The 24,649-nt window shown below is 42.3% G+C and overlaps 1 protein-coding gene across 1 annotated transcript in view; it reads right to left on the bottom strand.

The window, feature by feature from the left end:
- The window catches only part of LOC126419600 (tachykinin-like peptides receptor 99D), a 263,652-nt gene that overhangs the window by 135,799 nt on the left and 103,204 nt on the right, over window positions 1–24,649 (bottom strand). Inside the window, exon 3 of the mRNA XM_050086788.1 lies at window positions 2,828–3,158. Within this exon, the coding sequence (XP_049942745.1) occupies window positions 2,828–3,158 (331 nt within the window). The remainder of the gene's footprint in view (window positions 1–2,827; window positions 3,159–24,649) is intronic.

Below are 24,649 nucleotides of genomic sequence, written 5' to 3'. Positions count from 1 at the left end.
AATGGAGAGACGTCTACAGACGTTAAAGTAACCTCTGGTGTGCCACAGGGGAGTGTTATGGGACCATTGCTTTTCACAATATATATAAATGACTTAGTAGATAGTGTCGGAAGTTCCATGCGGCTTTTCGCGGATGATGCTGTAGTATACAGAGAAGTTGCAGCATTAGAAAATTGTAGCGAAATGCAGGAAGATCTGCAGCGGATAGGCACTTGGTGCAGTGAGTGGCAACTGACCCTTAACATAGACAAATGTAATGTATTGCGAATACATAGAAAGAAGGATCCTTTATTGTATGATTATATGATAGCGGAACAAACACTGGTAGCAGTTACTTCTGTAAAATATCTGGGAGTATGCGTGCGGAACGATTTGAAGTGGAATGATCATATAAAATTAATTGTTGGTAAGGCGGGTACCAGGTTGAGATTCATTGGGAGAGTGCTTAGAAAATGTAGTCCATCAACAAAGGAGGTGGCTTACAAAACACTCGTTCGACCTATACTTGAGTATTGCTCATCAGTGTGGGATCCGTACCAGGTCGGGTTGACGGAAGAGATTGAGAAGATCCAAAGAAGAGCGGCGCGTTTCGTTACCGGGTTATTTGGTAACCGTGATAGCGTTACGGAGATGTTAAATAAACTCAAGTGGCAGACTCTGCAAGAGAGGCGCTCTGCATCGCGGTGTAACTTGCTCGCTAGGTTTCGAGAGGGTGTGTTTCTGGATGAGGTATCGAATATATTGCTTCCCCCTACTTATACCTCCCGAGGAGATCACGAATGTAAAATTAGAGAGATTAGAGCGCGCACGGAAGCTTTCAGACAGTCGTTCATCCCGCGAACCATACGCGACTGGAACAGGAAAGGGAGGTAATGACAGTGGCACGTAAAGTGCCCTCCGCCACACACCGTTGGGTGGCTTGCGGAGTATCAATGTAGATGTAGATGTAGATGTAGATAATGATGATGATGATTAGCGCCAAGTTGTGATGTAGCTAAGCACGATGTTTCCTTTGTGGCAGGGGCTACGTGCTTGTTTGGTAACAATCACCGGCTTTTCCTCTGTACTAAATTGAGCGAAGCTGACCCATGTAGGTACCTAGTAATAGGTAACAACTACTGCTGGTTTGGATTTCATACGCCAATGCCACGGGGTGGGCTGAGGCGGTCGACATAGTTCATGTAGCGACATCTGTTTGGAATGGATTTTCGGACCCACATCTCATGCGACGATTGCCAAATGCAGGGACTGCAGACCACTCACGACATTGCCGTATTGCACTCAACCTGCACATGTTTGACATGCCTCTGCACACCTGACCTCGGGTGCTGGGTCAATGAGGGACGATCACTGCAAGACAGCCCACATACCGACAGTCTATTCATCCCTTGCCACCTTTATGAGTGTCTGCCCGCCTGCAGGTAAGAGAGCTGGAAAGATCTGGTGTAGATGTTATGCACCAAGCAACATGAACTACGAGGGTCACTCCAAAGGAATGCACACTATTTTTTTAAATCCATTTTTATTCTACATGTTTGAAAGTTTTACAGTGTGTAAATACATGCTTTAGTAACAATATTTTCGTTTCTCCACATAATTTCCATCGCTCTCAACTGCCTTACCCCATCTTGGAAACAGCGCTTGCATACCCGCACGGTAAAATTCTGGACCAACCTTCTGGAGCCACTGTTTGGCAACCTGCACAAGCGAGTCATCATCTTCAAACCCTATTCCACGAAGAGAGTCTTTCAGTTTCGCAAAGACATGATAGTCACATGGAGCCAGGTCAGGACTGTAAGGCGGGTGTTTCAGTGTAGTCCACCCAAGTTTTGTGATCGCTTCCACGGTTCTTTGACTGACATGTGGCCGTGCATTGTCGTGCAACAGCAAAACATCCTGCATTTGCCGATGTGGTCGAACACGACTCAGTCGAGCTTCAACTTTCTTCAGTGTCGTCACATATGCGTCAGAATTTATGGTGGTTCTACTTGGAATGATGTCCACAAGCAAGAGTCCTTCGGAATCGAAAAACACCATAGCCATAACTTTTCCAGCAGAAGGTGTGGTTTGGGTGAATTTCCATGATGCCACTCCATTCACTGCCTCTTCGTCTCTGGTGAAAAATGATGGAGCCATGTTTCATCACCTGTCAGAATTCATCCACGAAATTCATCTCCACCATTCTCCTACTGTGCCAAAAGTTCCCTGCACACCGTTTTTCTTCTTTCTTTGTGAGCCACCATCCTGGGAACCCACCTGGCACAAACCTTTTTTAACGCCAACACATTTACTTTTCTGCAAACACTTCCTTCCCCTATCCCACCGTAGCGTGACAATTCGTTCACCGTGATACGTCTGTCAGCAGTAACCAATTCGTTAGCTCTCTGCACATTGTCTGGAGTGTGTTAATCCTCAATATTGCCGTGCCTGCTTTCATCACGTAACCTGCTTGCCCACCGACTAACTGTACTGCGATCGACAGCAGCATCTCCAAACACCTTTTTCAACCTCTTGTGGATGTTTCACACTGTCTCGTTTCCACAGCACAGGAATTCAATAACAGCACGTTGCTTCTGACGTACGTCAAGTGTGGCAGCCATCTTCAAGAGACGCTGTGACGGCGTCACTCACGGGAACAGGTTGAACTAAGTTTGAAAACAAGCGGGAAGGATGTATCTACACACTGTAAGACTTTCACACATGCAGAATGTAAACTGTATTTTTTTAAAAAAGTAATGTGCATTTGTTTTGGAGTGAGCCTCGTAGTAGTATCGGATGTACCCGCCCTTCGTTCAGCCAGACGGAGGAGCAGCAGCAGCTACGGTACCTTCTTCTTGTTCCTGACGAGCGCGGCGTCCCTGGTGTCCTGCGCGTTGCCGGGCGCGCGCTGCCCCCACAGCCGGAGCGCCATGCGCGCGTACACGGCGGTGATGACGCAGAGCGGCGTCGCGTACTGCAGCGCCACCAGCAGCAGGCGGTAGGCGAGCATGGCGCGCTCGGACAGGCGCACGTTGTGGCAGAAGGGCACCGGCGCCGCGGCGCCCTGCACCCGCAGCAGCGAGACGCCCAGCGCCGCCGCCATGGGCGCCGCCAGCAGCGCGCCCGCCGCCCAGATGGCGCCCACCACCAGCCGCGCCAGCACCTTGGACGGCCTGCCACTGCAACCAAGCCGTACCAACGCTTTCCATACCGCACTCTCCCCACTTGCTGTTGTCTGGAACCTGGGATCTGTGCACTGGGTAGGCAAATTTTTACTTTTGATCTAGTAAAAAACAAAATTCCGTGTCAATGTGCGAAAGCTTACATTGGCCGTTCCATTCGCACAGTGCATGACAGATGTGTGGAACATCGCCGTCATACGAGGCTACAACAGCCGGAAAAATCGGCGATAGCAGAATACTGCCTAAATGAGGGACACAGTATGAAATTTGATGAAACTGTGGTAGTTGCCAACATTCCCGGTTTTTGTAACAGTGTCTATAAAGAGGCGATTGAAATTAGGTTGGATGATAATTTAATCAACAGAGACAATGGGTTTCCTCTTAGCAAGACGTGGAATCCTGTATTATCTTGCATCACAACTGAACGTTCTTCGGTGCGGCCTTGATTGCGATATATCGTTGCCAGCAGTGTCTCACTAAGAGCGGCGCCGCCTCCGTGTCTTGGAAGGCAGAAACCGTGATGGGCGGCGCATGCGCCGTGTACTGAACGGTGGCTTATATAGGACGTCGATTTGCAACCTGACGTCAGTTCTCAGCGGGACTCTCCAGCAGAAGCAGCATTTTCCTGAAGATGGCGACCAGTCGGATCGCCGAAATACGATTCAAGTTGACTTTTGGATCCGGCAGCAAACCCGAAGAGACTTTCAAGACTTATTATGCCGGGAAAGCCTACGTAATCACATACTTACATAACTGCATTTTATTTACAGGTACATGTGTGGATTCACCTAATTTAAGTGGTCCTGCTTATATAGGGTGATTCAGCTGCCCCTATCGCTGGGTTTTATGCAACCCACAATGCCCTCACAGATTTCACATGTTCTCCCGGTCGATATGTACAGAATTTTAGTCCTATAGAAAATGGAACAGGACATTTCAGTAGGAAATTTAAGTTTTGTGCGGGACACGTTTTCCCTATAGCCCGCAGTTTTAGAGTTGGTGAAGGAAAACGTACAAAAATGATGTTCAAATGTGTTCTTCTCGAACAACTCAAGATCTGTGACCTACAGCAGAATAGTATCAAAGTACAAAATTTAACTGCATTAAATTTGATACAAAACTTCCTGTTCACTTTTTCTGTGGAGTTAATAGTACATAATGCGTGAGAAAGTATGAAAATCTTGCACATGGTGTCTGAAGGAGTTGTGCACTGTATACAACCCAATGGAAGGGCTAGCTGAATCACCCAGTCTACATAGATGGGCGGAAAATTCATCGAGAGGAGTATACTGGTTATGCGTTTCTCTTAACTCTGATCCATGTCAGTAAAGCCTTAGAACAACTCAAAAAGGCTTCCGTTTCAACAGTGCAGAAAGTGTCGAGTCTTGAAGATTCTGATCGTTTCCCATGGAATGTCATTAAAAATGTTGAACACCGAAGTGAGACGAGACAACAAATAGTTCTATGTACGATATCCTAGTGGAAAATGTTCACACTACACAGAAAAGGCAGGTAATCCATCTGCTGTGGGTGCATTACAACAATGAGGAAGCGGCCATGTTAGCAAAACAACCTGAATCCTTGGTCATTTTCATCGATTTGAAATTGCCACATACAAACTACTTATGTGAGGTCAACAGCCAAAGAAAACATTAGTGCCAGGAGATGTGGAGTATGTCAGAACAAACGAAAAGTGGATGTAGCGATTGAGCCACGTGCGGCTCGCGTTGGTCCGTTGGTAGGTTGGCGTCGTGTAATAGGTATAGTGGCGTCTCGTTTTCTTCTTGTGTTTACTAGCGGCACTATGTACGCTAGCATGGTCTGTCCGCAAGTGGCAGGAGCAGCGTTTATCGGTATCGATTACCGTGGTGCTATCTTCGGGAGGACGTCAAGTGTTTTCTGGGTTGGGTATGTCGGTAGTTCAGTTGGGACGGAGCTGGATGGAGGTCTGGCACCACTAGGACATGCCGGGACCACTGGAGGCACGCAGGCATTGTCGTATCGAGGGGCTGTACTTGCGAGGGACACAACCTCGTTGTCGACCGGACCCAGGACGTTTGAGTTGAGTGTACATTAACCCAGTAGTGAAACCTCCACTATTGGAGATCACACCGTTGTTAGTGCGTTACTGCTTGCAGGTTCGCTGAGACGAAGAGCAACGAGTGGAGTGCTTGGAGTTCGCGAAATTCAATAGCAACTCTCCACTTTTTATTATTAATCACTGAATCCTTTGTATTTATTTGTGAAGTTCATCCAGAGGTATTTTTCTGCCTAGTGGCCGCTAACGTCCCAGTTGCCTGACCTGCAGGTTAACGTATTTTCGCGGCAGTGTACATTTCATCTTCCCGCTGCTGTACGGTATAGCATGTAATTCGTGAGTCTCCTTAATTGTGGTTTTGAAATTCTGTTCTTTTGGACTACCTTGGTCGTCGCGGTTCCTTCTGCTTCTGGATGTTCTAAACACTGGATTCTCTAGACGCAGTGCTGTCCACCGGTTCCGCCTTGCGTAGATTATTCCATCGTTGTGTTGGTTACCAGACGTTAGGTAGATTTTGCAGGAGTGTTGGTCTGCATTTAAACTGTCAGTAGTTTGAGTTGCCATCCGGTTAGGTGAGTAGAACTCTTGGCTGCCAGTCTCATTGTTTACAAAGTTGAGCGATTTTCCCAGGCCAATCCTTGGAGCACTGTCTGAGGCCCACTTCCCTCTTGGTATGATCAGAATGTTTTCGAATAATTACTATTGGAGCCTTCAGCCGACAACTAATTTTAAATTCATTGTCAATAAGGCCTTCAGCCAAGAATGGAGTTTGTCGTAAGAATCTTTAATTAAATATTGTCTCTTAATATGATTGTACTTTTTTTCAAATAATATTTTAGTAAGAATTTGATATACAGGCCTTCAGCTGCCAAATTGTTTTGAGCAATTACTACTGGGGCCTTCAGCCGACAAATAATTTTAATTTCCGTTCAATAAGGCCTCCAGCTGTGAATGCAATTTATCTAAAGAATTTTTAATTAGATATTAACAGCCAAATTTTATAATTTTTCCCTATTGTCAACCTTATATGCATGCAGTTGGTTCCAAATAAAGTGTTCGTGATTAAAAGAGAAAAAAACTGCACAGCCAACAGTAACTGAGTAAGGCCCCGTCCACACCGACACTGCCTTTCCCTAAGTACCATGTCTCAACGGCGTATTGCGAGGACGTGCTGAAAAGTTATGCCTAAGAATTTTGTGGTAATTCCTGAAGCTTTCTAAATAAAAGGAACGTTATTAACACTCTATATCGCTATCCTACACGTCTACATGTTTGTAGTCCTCTGCTGCTAGCTCGGAATTATAGTGTGTAACATGGTGGTGTGTAGCATAACTATGTCAGTGTCTGAGAGACAGCGTGCTGTAATCGATTTTGAATTCGAAGAATTCGTCCGCACATGGAACACCGTCTCCTTCAGCATGACAACGCCAGCCAGAGTGCACACGAATGCTGTGACATCTCCAACAAAACGGCACCTAGTGTTCATTGTCACTGATCATCCTCCATACAGTCCGCCCCAGTAGCTGAGTGGTCAGCGTGACGGATTGCCGTCCTCTGGGCCCGGGTTCGATTCCCGGCTGGGTCGGAGATTTTCTCCGCTCAGGGACTGGGTGTTGTGTTGTGTTCATCATCATTTCATCCCCATCCGGCGTGCAGGTCGCCCAATGTGGCGCCGAATGTAATAAGACCTGCGCTATGGCGGCCGGACCTGCCCCGCGAGGGGCCTCCCGGCCAATGACGCCAAACGCTCATTTCCATTCCATTTCCATCCTCCATACAGTTCCGAATCGGCCTCATCCGATTATCATCCGTTTCAAGAATTTAAGAAGCACATTCAAGGACTTCACTTCGATAATGCTGAAGGAGGTCAAGCAGAAGATAAGGAATGACTTCGTCAAGAAAGTCAGACATTTTACAGTAACGGTATCAACAAATTGGTCTGTCATTGTGTGAAATGCATTCATCGACAGGGTGACTAGGTTCAGAAATAAATTTGTAGACGTGAAGAATAAAGGTGTACAGTGTTAGTAACGTTTGTTTTACTAAAAAAAAAGGATTTTCACATAAAAATATGGAGGCATCATTTTCCAGAATGCGCTCGTACAACTTCAAATTCCTAAAAGACTGTGATTTATGACGACACTTTTCTCCCGTTCAACGATTTCTGCTATCACTCAACTCCACGTTAACCATGCCTGTTTTCCTGTACATGTACATGGAATAAAAATTTACAGTTCTCCTCCATATCAGTGTCATTCTATGTTAGAAGTTGATCTAAACTAAACCTTTTTCTTCCGTCTTGTGAAAGACTACAATTTTTTAAGACATAGATGAGCATGGGATACTATAACATTACAGGTCGGGATTGATCTACGAGGTCTTGAATATCTTATTTGTATCTGTCAGTTGGTATGGAGAAACTGAGATTTGGGGGATTTCTTTATATAGTTTTGCGTGATTAGGTCCCGACGCTATCCAAAGCTGTCATTTAGTTACGTGCGATTTGCGATCTGTTATGTGTTACTTTCCGATACTATATAATATTTTTTTACTGATTACCGTTAAAATATAATGACGATAAATATTTGAGATCATTTGGAATAATATTTTAATAACTATCTACATGACGTGACGTAATTCGTTTACTCTTAGGGGAAAAAAGAGTATTAATTGTGCGTTTATGGACGGTCAGTGTCGAGATCAGTGATTACGATTCCAGAAATAATTGATTTGACGAATCACACAATCGTGTATGGTGAATTATGACCTTGAAATTGGTTGCAGATGTATGCAGGTCAATTTTGTGACAGGCTCGTAAGCGTCGCGAGTGTGTCGCGGTATCAGGACTGCTTTCGCGTTTGCTTTAACCTCTGCGAAAATACAATTTACGCGAATTCTTCATTATCGCGAAACGGTAGAATATTTGATGAGCCATTGTGGAGGACGTAAGTTTGGATAGAAAGACCATTTTCAAAATCCAATACAAATCCTGTTGATCGAAGTAACCTAGCAACCCAAAAGCTCATACGTGGTTATCAGCAGAAACAGTGAACTATTTTTCATGCACACGTTTACACTCTACATCGAGGTGTGGGTGATTTTTGGGCGCGAAATATACATTTGCAAGCATTTGATTAAATGAAAGGAAAAATATAACGAAGTTTATTCGTATATTTCGTTATTTCATGAACAGTGATATTTTCTTATAGTGGTGACAGACTGATCGTAAGTGCTCTCGTTACAAGTCAACTTTGGGCATGATGAAGAGTAGCTGGTTCTTAATGTCTCAAAGGTCAAGTGAAGAATAATATCACACTTAAATAACGCTGCATCGAAACCTACTATCTTTGTACTATATTAATCCAGCTATTCAGGAATCAGGTGATACCGTGACCGTGTAGTTGTGTGTTGTCGACCACAAATAGGTAAACACGGACATTAACATTTCTCATGCTCTGATATCGACGAGGGAAAGAAGAGACGACAATGACGACATACATGTATACGTATACAAACGGTATACGTGACTCCTTACAATACAAAAACACAACGGACGTCACGGTATAAGTGGCGCCTCAACGAGCGGCTCGAATACGGAGAATTTGCTGTATCGAGTCGAGTGCCATCCGGAATCACGAACCCTGGAATAGAAGAGCAATGTAGCAGCCACCGAATCAGTCCAGCGAAGGAGGTACACTTCAATAATCGCTTAAAGAAAGCGATACCACCTGTTATGAGTAAAATAACATTATAATTGAAAAAGGAATTTTGATAACAGTGAATTTGATTTACAATGAAACATGTATAATTTAGTACTGAATGATCATGTTGAAACGAAAAAAAAAATATTACGTGATAATTTGCACCCGAGTACGGAAACGATTAGAGAGAGGGAGGAAAGTGAAGATGATACGGGTAATATCTCCAATGAGCCTAGTATGGAACAGGAGACATGTACAGCTGATCATACTGTTATTGATTTAGAGCTATCTGTAGAAACACATACAATGGGAAGTAGGATAAGCAACGTGGAGAAACATAAAGATATCGAGGTTTCGAAGTAGATCAGCCAGCTGATCCAAAAATTGGATATGTTAATCAAAAAATGTTCGATATGTTAGTATCAATAAATACTCAAATGGGTTTGTTGAATGGTAGTTCGCTAGAGGAGGACAACAAAAAGTTAAACGATAAATTTGAGGCCAAATTTGGTTCGTTAGAAGGTAAAATGGATTCGTTGGAAAGTAAACTTAGACCCTTTGACCAGAAATTGGAAATTACTGAAAAAGAATTAAAGGCAGTCTGGGCGACCCGGTTAAATGCGAAATTTAGAGACACCTCAGAAAATCAACAGAATAAATTAATGAAAAAAATCACTGATGTAGAAAACAAATATCAAACAGTTTCGAAGAGTTGCGATAATCTGTCCAATAGAATGGTAAAGTGTGAAAGTAGTTGTATCAACGCTAACGCAAAGATAGAAGCTCTTTCGAAAGAAATAACACAGTGTGAGTCGGATTCTCGTAAGGGGATCACAAATATTTAGTAGATCCAACAAAAAGGCTTCACGAAGATCCATCTGAATGGATAGAAGTAAAGAAAAACGAAATTGCAGCTATGGTCAAGACTGCTATTGAACCTCATCAAAATGAAGCTACAAATGAACACCAAAGTAGTAATGATGAATTAGTTAAACTATTCACTAGCGAATTCCAGCTAATTAAAGACTAAATAGTTGATGAGTTCCCTAAATGGCAAAAGGAAACCAATCGTAAACTATCGGAATTAGAACGAAAATCGTCACAGAATTTGTTAACTGAGGACGAACTTTCAGATAGTAGGTCGAAAAAGAAACGAGTTTGTGGTGATCCGAAATGCAACTGTTATGAAAATCTACAGTGGGATGTTGATAATTCTTTTTGGAAAGAATATGACTCTTTTGGTCAGCGAGGATATTTCTCTTCCTTAAAGGTGAAGAATAGTATTTTCAAAAGTAGGCAATTTCCAACGTTCTCCACTGAAAAGAACAATCTCCGTCCGAAATTTTGTATTAATAATTTCAAAAGAATATTTCTGCGTAGGCTGGTCGGAACACGACAGATTTCAATTTATAGTATCCAAAATTACAGTAGAAGCAGCGTTTTGGGCTGCAGAAGCAAGCGAAAGTTGCAACACTTGCGCTGAGTTTGAAGGACTTTTCTAGCTAAGTGCTGGTCACCGAGTAAACAGAAGAAATTACGAAAAGAGGATTATCAAGGTGAGTATTTTAACAGCAAAAGAAGTACTTTAAGGCTATACTTTGGAACGTACATAAATAAGACACGATATTGGAGTGATCCGATTTATCACAAAGAAGTGATCAGAATTTTGAAGGGAAGGTTGCCCATCCATATACTCGAAAAATTAATAAATACTCCGGACAATGACGTGGAGAGTCTGTAGTTGATTATGATTATGGAACATGCGAGACAGATGAGTAGTAGGCAAATGTCTATCACCCTCGTAGCAACTCGATTAACGATAATAGTAGTAATTTTATCTGTGATAATAATAATACAGAAAAAATGTCAAACACGTGTCATAAGATAGAAGAGAACATGAGTCCTATCGTTGCAGTATGAATAATAATCATAATCGATATAAAAGAGGTACTTACTGTGATAAAATTACCTATGGAGGTAATAGTAACCAAGTAAATCAGATTAGTGCAATGAAGCCGAATCGTAAACTTCGATATGGAGACGTGAACGTGCATAGTGGTAATACCAATAAGCCTAACATGTAGCAGGAGGATGATCCTAATCGTATTCGACTATGGGAAGATAATCAGAAGCAGAATGTTCGTTGGGATGATGGAAAAAATACATCGAGTCCTCATCAAACACAGGGAGTCTTACCAATGGGCGATGGAGCATCAAATATGCGACATGATAGGCATCATAACTCGGATCATACTGTACGGATCGTGGAAGGACATGAACCGCCACCAATGACACAGCAGGAGAGATTAAACTAGAACCGGTCACCGAATGCCTTTCTAGGATGACTGGAAAGGAGGAGGAGGTCAGGCATCATTTTGAATTAAATGTACTAAGGTATAATAATGATATGGATACAAGGGGTGAATTAATTGAAGAAAAACCTAATCTTTCTAACAAGCTTGGACAAATTTCAGAGGCAATATTTCCAGCAAGCATAAATAATGTTAATGTTGAGGTATTGGTTGATACTGGAGCGACTATTAGTGTCATGAAACGGGACTGTTTAAAACAGATAAGCCAAGGAGTAAAAGTGCTCACATTTCTTGCCACAGGATGTACTGTGTCTGGCGCGTTGAGCGCAAAAGAGCAAAATGTCTTAAAACAGGTACTTGTCGACGTTACAATACGGGAGGCTCAAATAGCAAACACATTCCTGGTTATAGTATGAAGGCTTTCACGACCGGATGACATATCTTCTGGTAAACCTTGCGGGATGTAAGATCGTGGTCCATGAAACTCTTCAGCTCCTAACGTTTCGTCCAGAGCTGCGCTGGACATCTTCAGAGGGGTGTTTCTCCTCCGGTGAGTCTTTCCGAAAGCTACAACAGCTTGTCGAAAGCTACAACAGCTACAAGACGACGATATGTTGTCTTAGTAAGGATGCAGTTGAAAGCAAAACGGTAAGTCGCTTCAAAGAACAGTTAAAATCCGGACAGTTATACAGAGGAAAACATGACGATGACGTTTGCAAAGTTTGTATTCCGAGTGAATACTTGGAATCACTAATATGGTATACGCACTTAAAATGGGGTCATTTTGGTTCCCCAAAATGTATAGCCAAATTAGCGCAATACTGTTATCATCCAAATTTGGGACGTTTAGCTACGGATAGTCTTAAGAAGTGCAAGATATGTCAGAAGGCAAAACCCATAAATTATTGTCATAAGATAAACTACACCCGATAATTCAACAGCAGCCTTTGATGTTCGTGTCCTGTGACATCTGTGGACTGTGTCCTACGACACATGGACGGTTCAAATATGTTTTGGCAATCTATCATATTTTTTTCAAATTATGTGAAATTATATCCTTAGAGAAATGTTCATGTGTTACCAATGTTATGCAAATTTATTAACAATTATGTAACTGAGCATGGTATACCTACGATGATTTTGACAGATAACGCTGCATTTTATACAAGTAAGGTATGGAGAGACACTATGAAGTAACAAGGAATCAGACATATTTACATCTCACGATTGTACCCGTGTGGCAATCCTGTTGCAAGAATATTACGAGAGCTAAATCGATTCCTACATACATACATCCCGAACCAACATTATAAATGGATCGACTGGATTCATGAATTTGAAAAAGTGTGTAATGACTTACCTAACTTACCGGCAGGCTATGTTAGCCATAAGAAGATTTTATTTAGTAGTTGTTTGACGATTTATTAATTTTGTAGTGTTATAGATAAGTATGTGAAACAAAATGGAAAGTATACTGTAACCAAATGAGCAAAAAGTAATGACGAGAGGAAATTTAATGCAGTCCAATAAAATGAGGAAATTTAATGGAACCCAATCAAATGAGGTAGTAACATGAAATAGAAGAAGCGGAATGGCGTGTATAAAGTATAGGAATAATAACAGGAAGCAAACCAAGACAACCGTCCAAAGACAATAACTACTCTGTGTTTACGTGGGAAATGCAATTGACCACGACAACGAAAAAAAAAAAAAACCTATTGAGAATAAATGAACTTTTTTCGTAATACAACGAGAAAACAAAGTAAAAATGCTTGTTAATAAATACCTATTTATATTAATTTGAAGAGCAAGAAACAATGAAATATGTACCAATATAAATACCAAAACTTGGCAAGAGAGTTTATAGTATGGTATTAAAAAGTATTTTACTGTACGTTTATGTTGGTATGTTGGTTAACGACCAGAAATAATTGAAGAATGATGTGAAATAAAGACACAAAGATATATAGAAAGAAATCGCTATCTTCACGTAAGAAATTACGGAACACGCCGAATGATATAAATTGAAGAGTGCTAAACGTCTGAAAAGGGATTTAATCTAAGTGTATTACGTACACTATCTACCTATCAACTGTTAGTGGACAGTTAATACAATTTAACGATTGTAACAGAAAATGAATAACCTTACCGTATTGCAGAAGTCATAGAAGTTTTAGCAAACTACTGTAGTGAGAGAAATTCAAATTAACTAAAGCGCCTGAACTAACTAACAAAAACGTCATGGAAGCCAGTAAAAGGGGGAAAGGTACTCACATTAACGCCAGGAGATGATTATTTCGTAAAGCACCAAAGATTTCCATCCCACAGCTTCTAGAGGAATTGTTGGCTGTACTGACATAAACTGTTAATGTAATCGTTCGATGACACACTACTTGCAGATCAGCTGTAGTGCGAGATACACAGTGAGTGAACAAAAGGAAAGAGCAAAAAGGAAACACATCGCTGTCCTTTAAAAACGGCTTTCAGTCGTCTCGGATTCGACAAATATGGTTACTATATGGTTTTCGTGGGAACCTTATACATTGTCCAATCACATTAATGTGAACATATATCAAAAGCCTGTATAACCACCTCTTGTATTGTGGATGTACAAGAAGAGAGTCAGTGAGCTTTTGTAAGGTACTGACAGGGATTTGAAGCCATGTTGACTTCAAAGGCATGGCCAGCTGCACTACATATCTCAGTTGGGATCCATTTGTGTTGTCTTGGTGCTGACTGGGTTTGTGAGCGTGACATTCAGTTCAGCAGAGAATTTTTCTGCTGTTGTTCTCTTACTTTTCGTAAAAAGTCTGTCACGATCAATCAACACACACTTCCATCTGTGTTGTGAGTTAGTGGATTTTTATCGTCCACTTTCTCTGCATGTGAGCAGTGGAGATAGAAGAGTATGAGCACAGTCTGCATTGTTGCCAAACTTATTCAAGATGGCGTCAGTAGATGTGGCAATGTCGGACAGATCAATTTACTAGATGATATTGCGGGTGTCCTCCTCTCCCCTCCCCCAAGCATTCGTCCACCCATCCCAGCTACCCATCTCAACCTCACCCCTGCACCACTACCCTATCCCCTTCCCCATTTGGAAATTGGTAGAAAACGTTCAGTCTTTGCTGAGTTGTTGTAAGGAAGGATCTCTTCCTTTCATCAATTTCTTACGATGTGCAGGTGTTATCCCGCTAGGGGAATTTTCTAATACCACCCAAAACTAGTGGGAAAAGCTCAAGAAGCTGCAAGTACTACCCCATCCTGTAACATGTGCTACTAAATGTATTTATACTGCTACAGACCACCAGTCTAAAAAACAAATCGTGATCATAGCTACAGATCCAACAACATACTGCAAAATGTAACAAAATCTTCGTTTATAACGATCTGAATGTCTTGCGGAAAAGGTACCAAAAACATCGGCTATAAACATCAAAACAGTATTGTGAAAAAGGATAGCAAAAACATCGCCTAAGCACCACCTAGTAAGATCTTGAAGATATTATATCAACACAGCTAACATGCACCGCAAAAGAGGTCTGTAATAACACTTGCACCATCAGGTAACAGCTCCAAGCAGATGCAGGATGCTAGAAGAAACTGTCAGTGCAGGTCGCCGAGCACCGCGAACGCTGACAACTACGGGAACTCGAGAGCTGCAACACTGAGCGCTGGGAACACGTACCCCCATACATCCACTTCCTGTGGCAGTCGGCGGTTGACTCTCCGCCGAGTACCACTAGCGCAGCAGGCTGAGGAACTAACTCAGCCTGAGCTTGGCGTCCGAGACGGCGCGCTCCCGTTATCTGGGAGGGGGCAGAGAACTAACGTGCTTGCAGCCAAGACGGTACCTGCAAATTTCATGTCTATTGTTTCTAGCGGTCCGGGCTTTCCGCTCTGCCCAAGGGCCGCTGTAATCCTCTAGAAACCTGCGCTGACTGCGGGTTGCTTTGTTGTTGGCTTTCAGCTCTGGCGCCTTTGCACACTTAAGTGCTGCTTCCAGTCTCTCTCAGAAAGCTCTGCAACCGTATTTTTCAGAACGGAAAAGTGATGGTCTCTTGCTTGTAGAAACCTTAATGGGTGGAAGGTAAGGACTGGCGAACAGCCGGGTATCGTAAATGTCGCCGATCACCAGAGACACCGAAACAGGGACGGTGCGTTTACTTTCTGCGCACTTGTACACATGCACACACACACACACACACACACACACACACACACACACACACACACACACACACGAGCGAGTGCTTCAAACAGATTCCTGAGACATGTAAAGCCGGCCGGAGTGGCCGTGCGGTTCTAGGCGCTACAGTCTGGAACCGAGCGACCGCTACGGTCGCAGGTTCGAATCCTGCCTCGGGCATGGATGTGTGTGAAGTTCTTAGGTTAGTTAGGTTTAATTAGTTCTAAGTTCTAGGCGACTGATGACCTCAGAAGTTAAGTTGCATAGTGCTCAGAGCCATTTGAACCATATTTAGACATGTAAAAGCTATTCTAATCTCATCTGACGGTTGAGCAAACACCTGCATGCTTAACCCACAATGACTGCCTTGACAGGTATGAGATACCAGATGCTTTTTCTGTGGGAGTTGCTTCAAAGACATTCCATACCACCCTGAAACATTTGAACGCTGTGGTAGACACAGACTTTGTGAACACTACTGCCCCATCCAAAATGTACCAGCGGATTTGTACTAGCACAACCTCTCCTTGATGTAGGACATCCGGTTTGTCGCGGATGCTACAAAGGTATTCCTAGTATGACTGACAGTTTGGCAACATATTTCCTTTCATCCATCTTTCTTCTGTATTTCGGTGGTCTTGAAGGATGTGAACAATATGTGACATCCATTTTTCTTCACAGCTTTTTTAGTTGCTTACGTAGGTGCTAAACTGTGCGGTTGGTCCCGGCGGAGGTTCGAGTCCTCCCACGGGCATGGGTGTGTGTGTTTGTCCTTAGGATAATTTATGTTAAGTTGTGTGTAAGCTTGGGGACTGATGACCTTAGCTGTTAAGTCCCATAAGATTTCAGAAACATTTGAGCATTTGTAGCTGCTACGATACAGCTTTTTAAACACCCTTTTCCCATCTTCTTCTTCTTTTTCTTCTTCGTTGTCGTCGCCTTCTTCTTCTTTACTGAATTCTACGTAGTGTTCATAGCTTGGTTGAAACTCACCCCAAACCAATGTTAATTTTACCATGAAACTGTGATTCCTTCATTTTTGTTGACCTACACAAATATCCTGTATTGCCTTAGCTTTATCATCTAAAATTCGATGTGCAGCATGACGTCCAGAGACGTTTTTATTTGCTGTGTATGTAATGTCGTGTCCCATAAATGCCTCATCAAGCGAATGTACCAACCTGTTTTGAAGCTTTGTTCCAGATTCACAGTAGCTATATCTGGGAATGTACAGTTTGACTAGTAGTTGGTCGAGTATACCACCACCTCCTCTAACGCATCCTACCATGCATGGTGCACTACTGAGTTGGTTGTGGTCTACGCACCTCACTGCATAACAACCCGTTGGCGTGAAGTCAGAGGTTTTGTTATGCAGGAAATCCAAGCCATTTAACTACTGCTCTATGCCCTCTATGGATTATGACCCTCTCTATGAGAAACACATGTAGTTCTTGCATGTCAAGACATCGTGCAATTTCGGTACCATCACTGTCCTTCAAGATATGTGTTCTGAATTTGTTTTCTGCACTTTTGAAACCGTAAATACCTCATTCGACGAGTTTGGTAGGCATGACTCCTCAAATGCTGCGCTTGTTTTGAAATATGTGCTAAATTAGAAATATTAAATTTCTATTTGCATAGATCCACCATTTTAGTACGATTGTATATTATATCCACAAGTCTATTATCCCAAACATCGACTGATCTTACTTCTTCTGTGTGATTTTTGGTTCGATTACACTGTACAATTATTTGCAGAATGACATCTACACATTTGTATGCTCCATGAATTTTAAACCTCATACACATTTAAGCTCTGGCTGTTCTGTTCAGACATTCCACAATACTTGCCTTTACGTGGGTGAATATCAAGTAGTGGTGTATTCCATTCCGCTCCAACACAGTCTTAAAATATCTATTGCAAAACTCTACACTGTGAACAGTTTAAATGTTCTCAGGGCATTGATTCATGTGCGTTTGTAGCAATCGCTGAAACAGGTGTACAACATTTCTCACCAGTTTTTTCCAATAACGCCCGTACAAGTTTAGAGTACGTATTAACAACCATTAAAATATTTTTGTAACCATTAATCGCATGTGAATATTCCCTCATATCTACAAGATCTGCTTGCCATAATTTAATTATAACTTACCTACAAGGGTATGTCCTGCATGCTGGTTTGTGTAGTTCTCGAATTACTGTCTCCTTGCATATTTTATGATACCTGTCTCTCTAATGTCAGAAATTATAGGAAGAACCTCGTTGAAATGAACTGTATTACCAGTGGCAGCTGATGCCATGACCACTTATAGCGGATCTATATAGGTCTTAGAGGCCCTGATAGTATATATACTGTGGCAATCTATTGTCACTCTTGTTCGCTGAATACCAAAACCGTCACCACTGTTGTATTAAACATCTAATATAGGCGTTATAATAGACTTATATTTTGCGCATCTTTGACTTCTTAGTTTCCCATCAGCTTTTTTATGTACATCTCTCAAATGTAATACTTTCCCTATATCTACATATTTCTGAGGGTCTTAGGAAAATAAGGTTAAGCAAAGCTAGCGTTCTTCGAAATTCCCTACCACCAATCTGTATTGTGTTAGCTGCTAAATTTATAGGCTACGTGGCAGCATGTATGGTTTTGGCACGCTGACTCTGTGTATCTTATGTAAGTCTGCAGGCTTCCGTGGCTATTGTCACTAAAGTTAAAATCTTCCGGGTTGTTACACTGCCTCATATTTCCTTCTTAAATGCAGTTGACTATGAAGTGTCACGTGGCTGCCGCAATATGTGTGTAGGCGAAATGGGAAGAACTGTTAAAGAACACATTAAGAACACGAACGGCACGCGCGGTTAAAACAAAGTGTAAATTGGCAGTAGTAGAAGATCATGAGAACTGTGGCTCTGACATCGATTTTAATAAAGCACGTTTGCTGGCTAGGGAAACTAACATTTACAGAAGAAAGGTCGGAGAAGCTGTTGAAATTTCCAATAATATATTCCATAGGCTTCCGGCATCGTTGCTCCCTGCCATCAATGATGTAAATATGTGGCCTCGGTGTACGAGCAATACAAATAACGCTCTGCAAGTCACCTCGTATTGTAGGTGATTACAGCAGTCTCCACATATATTTAAAGATTCATTAAATGATATACGATTTCCTACACGTGCTTGGTAAATGTGCTTACATTCAAAATATCTTAGTTGAAGGCTCTAATGCGAGTTGAATTATCCCTCACTGTTTGTTTTGGGATTCTGGAATATGTCTCGTTGAAATAAAATCCGTCAACACCCATATGGTAAGGAAAATGGAAATATCTTAGAATTTAATCCTGGTTTCTTACAAGAGCACCGTCGTATATAGACACAGAGTTATGTTTTATCTTTCAGAGGAAGGAATATCACTACTTTCCTGAATGTTATGTATGTCGCACCATCAAATCCTGCAATATCGCTTGAAATAGCTGTTATTTGGGCTGAAACAGCGTTTTTGAAAATACACATACATGCTCAAAGCAGGCTCCACCTGGGTGTATTAGCAGCGACGTGACATCATTTGTGTAGCTGCAGTTGGATAGACCCACAGTTATGCTCATATGTTATCAGGAAGGACTATCCCATTATTCTTCTTCCTCTGATCTTATATACCATTACAGAACCAGCCACTTACAACGAACTCCTTAAGAGAATGATGCTTCAGCCACCCTGTCATCATACCGAGTACATCAAATATTGTCATGCAATGCGCTTCTACAGAAAAAAATTGTAATAATTATATGTGGTGTCACTATAACACAATCATTAACTAGCATCTTACCTACTGAGCAGTAGAGGCCTACACATCAATACATTAGTGTGACAATGCTATGAAATAAGGAAAACAAAAGATTTACAGTAACATATTATTTCATTATTTACACATCAGCAATGGCACATATTTTATAATACATCATCAAAATGTTCTGGCTCATTTTTCACACCAGAACAGTATTTGTCGAGTAACTAATTCTTGTATGCACCAAACTCTGCTCATATTTCCTTCGAACTTAAAAGAGCCTCACAAAACTCGGGTATTCCATCTGTAAATTTAGTGTGGATGGACTACATGCCTATTGGAGGAATAGTAGCTCACTTTGGTACTTCATTGATACATGAACTCAAGCACTGCTCTTAATCATTCAGAAACATACTATATACGCTAAGATTGTTCACAGTGTCATTGTATACAGTTTGAATACATAATCGATTGGTGGATCCGCTCTGACAAGAGATAGCACCATCCTTAGTTTAAATAAGTTTTAACAGTAGGATGCTATAAAGAAATGGATAGCCCCAGATTTCACCCCATGTGCTCCATCACCATAAAGTAATGTAATAGACAGTGTCAGACTCGCACAGTAAATACCCATGAGACAAAGATATGGGTTATACCTTGTAGTCATCTCGGTGCTCATGTGCAGCATTCTACGACATACCTCATCCCATTCCAACAGAGTGAACCATACATTTACACCCTTCATCAGATTCTCCATCTCCATCACCACACACCAGTTATTGTCTGCTTCTGTACCTATATTCAGGCCTTTTGACCAAACAGCAGTTAAAATATATGTGGAAGTGAACAGTATAGTGCACTGGGAGCAACTGGTGTCTACTGATCCACTACATCAGCACTCTGTCATTGCAGGATGACTAGAATGTTCCATGGTTCGATTGATGATGTGTACTATGGAATCTGGCAGTGACCTGCACCATGCTGTGTGAGACTCCCAGAGCACTTCTGTGACTTGGGCATGTGCTGGGTGTATTCAACACACATATCAATGAGTGGCACAAACAACAGCAGCTCCTTGTCCTTCTCCTACAAGTTGACAAGTTCTGTGACCGGATTCCACGTGCTGGAGGTCACGGCCCCTGCATGTCCTGACAAGCTGGGCCGCTGCAGCTGCAGGTCTGGAAAAGCTGGAGGGTACCAATGCTGGCACAAGCCAGAAATCACAGCCACTGCTGAACAAAGAAGAAGAAGAAGAAGCAGAACAGTTACATGTGATAATAATAATAATAATAATAATAATAATAGCAACTACAGACATGTAATACCATTAATCATGTGGTACTTACTTTCCCACTTCTTCCTATTCTGATTGGAGGTGCCAGACTATCTCGGTCTCTGCTGTTGATACCCGATGATCCTTCCACTGACAGAAACTGGTGAGCTGCAGCGCCCTCCTCATATCCCTGGCGTTATGAACATGTAACCAGAAGTGTTGTTGCCAGATTGCATTTACTAGTCTCTAATGATGGTCAGTCTGGGGCTGCTGAAGAGGGCCGGTCACCACTTATAGTGCGGAAGAGGCAGATTGACTGGGCTTTACAAAATGTGTAGGCCGTTCCAGCACAAGCAACTGCCAGTACGAGTTTCAAAATCCATCTTCCAGCCATCCCACTCAATCACCATTATTAACCGAAAATTATTCTTCTCCCATTATCATTTATTTTCCAATTGTCATGTAGGAAGCTATGGACATAGACATCAGCCGCATGCATACAAGTAATAAAGACATTAAAGTCATTTCTGTATGACACCATCATCTCATCGATTGAACACATCGTGCACACCACTGAGTATGACTAGTGATTGAGCTTTTCCTGGCAGTTACAAGTGGTACTCGAAAATTCTTGCAGTAGGGTAGCACATTAAGTGATGAAATAAAGAGATTCTTCCACACCAACAGCTCACCATAGACTGAGTAGTTCCCACCAGTTCATGGGTAGGGGATGGGAGGGCCGGGCAGGAGAGGGAAAAGGGGTGGAGGTAAATGGGAAGGGGGCAATCCCATGATGCCATCCGTTGACGTCATCAATGCAACGCTGCCACATCTGCTGACGAATAAATTTGGCCGCACTGCAGATGGTGCTGGCCCCACTAGTTCTGTGTAATAAATCTTCAATATGGTGTCTCTTGCAACACCAAATTCTTCGGATACCTTGGTTACGGAAGCACTCACTAGTTGTGTACCAACAATTTTAGCCGCGCGGGGTTAGCCGAGCGGTCTCAGACGCTGCAGTCATGGACTTGCGGCTGGTCCCGGCGAAGGTTCGAGTCCTCCGTCGGGAATGGGTGTGTGTGTTTGTCCTTAGGATAATTTAGGTTAAGTAGTGTGTATGCTTAGGGACTGATAACCTTAGCAGTTACGTCCCATAAGATTTCACACAGATTCGAGCATCTGAACCAACAATTTTACCACGTTTAAATTCCCTTAGCTCTGACATAATGAACTCACAACTGCACATAATATTGTTCTGACCGCTACTCTGACTTGCAACGTATTGAGGACATGGTACAGGTGCCGTTGGTGGTCAGATACTAGAGCACAGCCTGCAGGTTTGTCTATCACCTGAAATTATGCCTATTTTGCGTTTATTGCGGTGTTTTTCCCACCTTTGTATCTCTGCGTGTAGCCGTCAGCTGTCAAATGCTACCTCCCCTACAGCAGAGTGGCTGTCCACGAGGGAACCTCAACACTGTTGTCCTCTTCCTTACTGAACAGTCTACGCCACGTTGTTTTGAGCGCACTGTAATAATGATAGCATAATACATGCCGAGTTTGTGCAAAAGTACGGAAACAATGCACCGATGTATGACACAGTGAATAATTGGCGAAGAGTCCTTCAGTGTGGTCGAAAATGACAGAGTGACGGAGAACACTTTATTCCTTCATGATGAAAGAACAATCAGAAAAGACGTGTAGGACCTGGAGCCATAAGACAGGGGTTTCTTAATGGAGGCGATCATGGAAAATAGAAAAAATGTCACGGATTTGTTTTCTTGTCTTTTATCGCGTTCTAAAAATGATGAATATCGTCACCGACTGGGTTCCGAGACCGCTCACACGCAACTGTGGACATGCTGTAGCTTTGCTACAAGAATCTGAATCACGCCTTTAGACGCCTGATCACTATGGACGAGAGCTGGGTGTGCAACTATGAGCCTGTGACACATGAGCAAACATTGAAAGCATGTTGATTCCCCACCGACGAAAAGTAGGAGGCCTAACCATGATTCGGCAAGGCGGGGATACTTTTGGGGATTACACGATGTGTTAGTAACAAATTGTGCTCTTAAGGGGCAACCCCTCACAGGAGCGTACTGCCGTAATCTGCTGACGGGGTGACAATACGAAGCGACATAGGAAATGGTGCAAGGTACTGTATTTTGTTCTGCAATAACATCCACCTAACTACGAGCAGGACACACTCGCACATGATGCTCCTTTGGGCTATCAAAATTTGCTTCACCGCCATATTCTGCTTCCATGTTCGCAGTGACTTCTTCCTCTTTCTTCAGATTCAGAATTCATTCCATGGCTGGTATTTCCAGAATAAGAATATCATTTTCGAGGAGGATCAATATTCCACAATGCCAAAATGAAAACTTTTCCAACCAATATCTTCGCTGCATCTTCCCTTACTAAGAAAAACATGTCGCATTGAAGGGTGAAAATGTAAAGTAGTTATATTAAGTTTCATACTCGCATCTTGATATTTTTCGATGTAATATTAAACATTTTAACTATCCCTTGTGTGCAGTAGAAATATTCCTCCACCCCAACGAAACTGTCAAGGAATTTTATCACGTTAGCCTAGAGTCAACCAAGGGCTTTGAATCAGTCCTTCGCAAATACTTTAAGTCTTTCCTCTTGTAATTTAATTACCGTAAAATTATTTAGGGTCGTAACATTTAGAAACATTTCCAACACTACAGCAAATGGCATCATCAGGATGCGAAAAACTAGTGTATTATGTAAAGCTTTTTATTATCTTCACTATTTGCCTCGAGAAAATCAAATATGCCTTCAGCCAGAACGAAGGTTTGGCCACCATAGTTCTTTACTGTGCATTGTTCCACTGCCCTTACCTCGCGCTCACATGTGAACAGATTTAACCAACTGCTCATAAGGCAACCTACAGTGTAATGTGGATTCTGAACTACAGCACGGCTTGCCAAATTTCACGTTCTCAAATATTTCCAAAGCTGAAATAACTTATAAGTGACAGATCAATAATAGTACCACAGATGGAACGCCAGATCTTACTGTCCGTATTGTGGCCCCTATTTTGCTGTCCACACCCTGTACGGAAGCGCAAGCCGAAAAGAGAGAAACAATCGCCGTTAATTGTGCACTGAACATACATAAATAGCGAAATGCAGACGGTCCAGGGGCAAAGCAGGTTCACTGTATGCGCAGCGATATTCTGATGTAAGGAATACTTGGTACAGCAAGTTTTCTAAGAGGTGGCCACGTAGTCCACAGGCCGACTTGTATCCGCATCAGCGGCGTCGCCCGCGTGATTCGCTGGTCCTGCGGCCTCCGGCCAGCCGCTGTTGCTTTCCACCTTGAGACCTGCAGCGTCTCTTGAGTTTTCTCCGCTATTGGTTCCCACTGTAGGTGGTAATACTAAACCACAGGGTGAAAAGGGCCCAATTGTATCTGAGAAAGTGTCGCCATTACGTGGCTAGCAGATAGTGGCCTGTTGTGGTCAGCAGCGTCAGGTTTTCTGCCAGAGGCCTGCAGCAACTCTGGGTTTCCACTGCTAATGGCAGCCATTGTAAGTAACACTTTCCAACAATGAAAACGTTTGTGGCTAATCAAGTAGCTTTTTCTTATCTATTTCCACCTGCTGAATTAAAAATCACCATAAAAATTGCCAATTAGCTCTTGCTTTGTAGATATGATGACTTTGTTCCCTACCTACATTTCCAGTTTTGGGTAAGAATGTTTTTAAAGTGGTCAGACCAGTTAAATGACAATATGCAATGATTCCATCTGTTTCCAGGTTATGAACGTTGTACATGGTGCCAAGACTGTCAGTTTCTCATTGTTTGTGTTGTAACTATGGTAGAATTATCGATTTTCGAGTGCTTTTAAAGTGTTAAAGCTGTTGGAGTGAAACGCCATGAAAATCTGTAAATCTAGTGTAAATACTTGTTCCATTTGTATTGAAATAACGTTTTGGTTAGATACCCACAAGTGGATGTCACCAGTGAATGATGCCTAAGAGTATTAGTTCGGTATGAAGACAGGAGGCCAAGAGAAGTCACGGGCTCCACATATGCGTTGCCACTGCACGATGATGTCTGGAAATTGAAAAAGAAACGATCTATGGCTATTGCTGTGCTCATAGTTTGGTGGGAGACTACAAACCGAGCAGATAACTACTATTTCTGTTTGGCTC

This window comes from Schistocerca serialis, chromosome 9 (genome assembly GCF_023864345.2).
Source record: "Schistocerca serialis cubense isolate TAMUIC-IGC-003099 chromosome 9, iqSchSeri2.2, whole genome shotgun sequence".
NCBI classification, from domain to species: Eukaryota; Metazoa; Arthropoda; class Insecta; order Orthoptera; family Acrididae; genus Schistocerca; species Schistocerca serialis.
The sequence above is the reverse complement of the archived record's forward strand: the minus strand, read 5'-3'. Positions and strand labels throughout refer to the sequence as shown.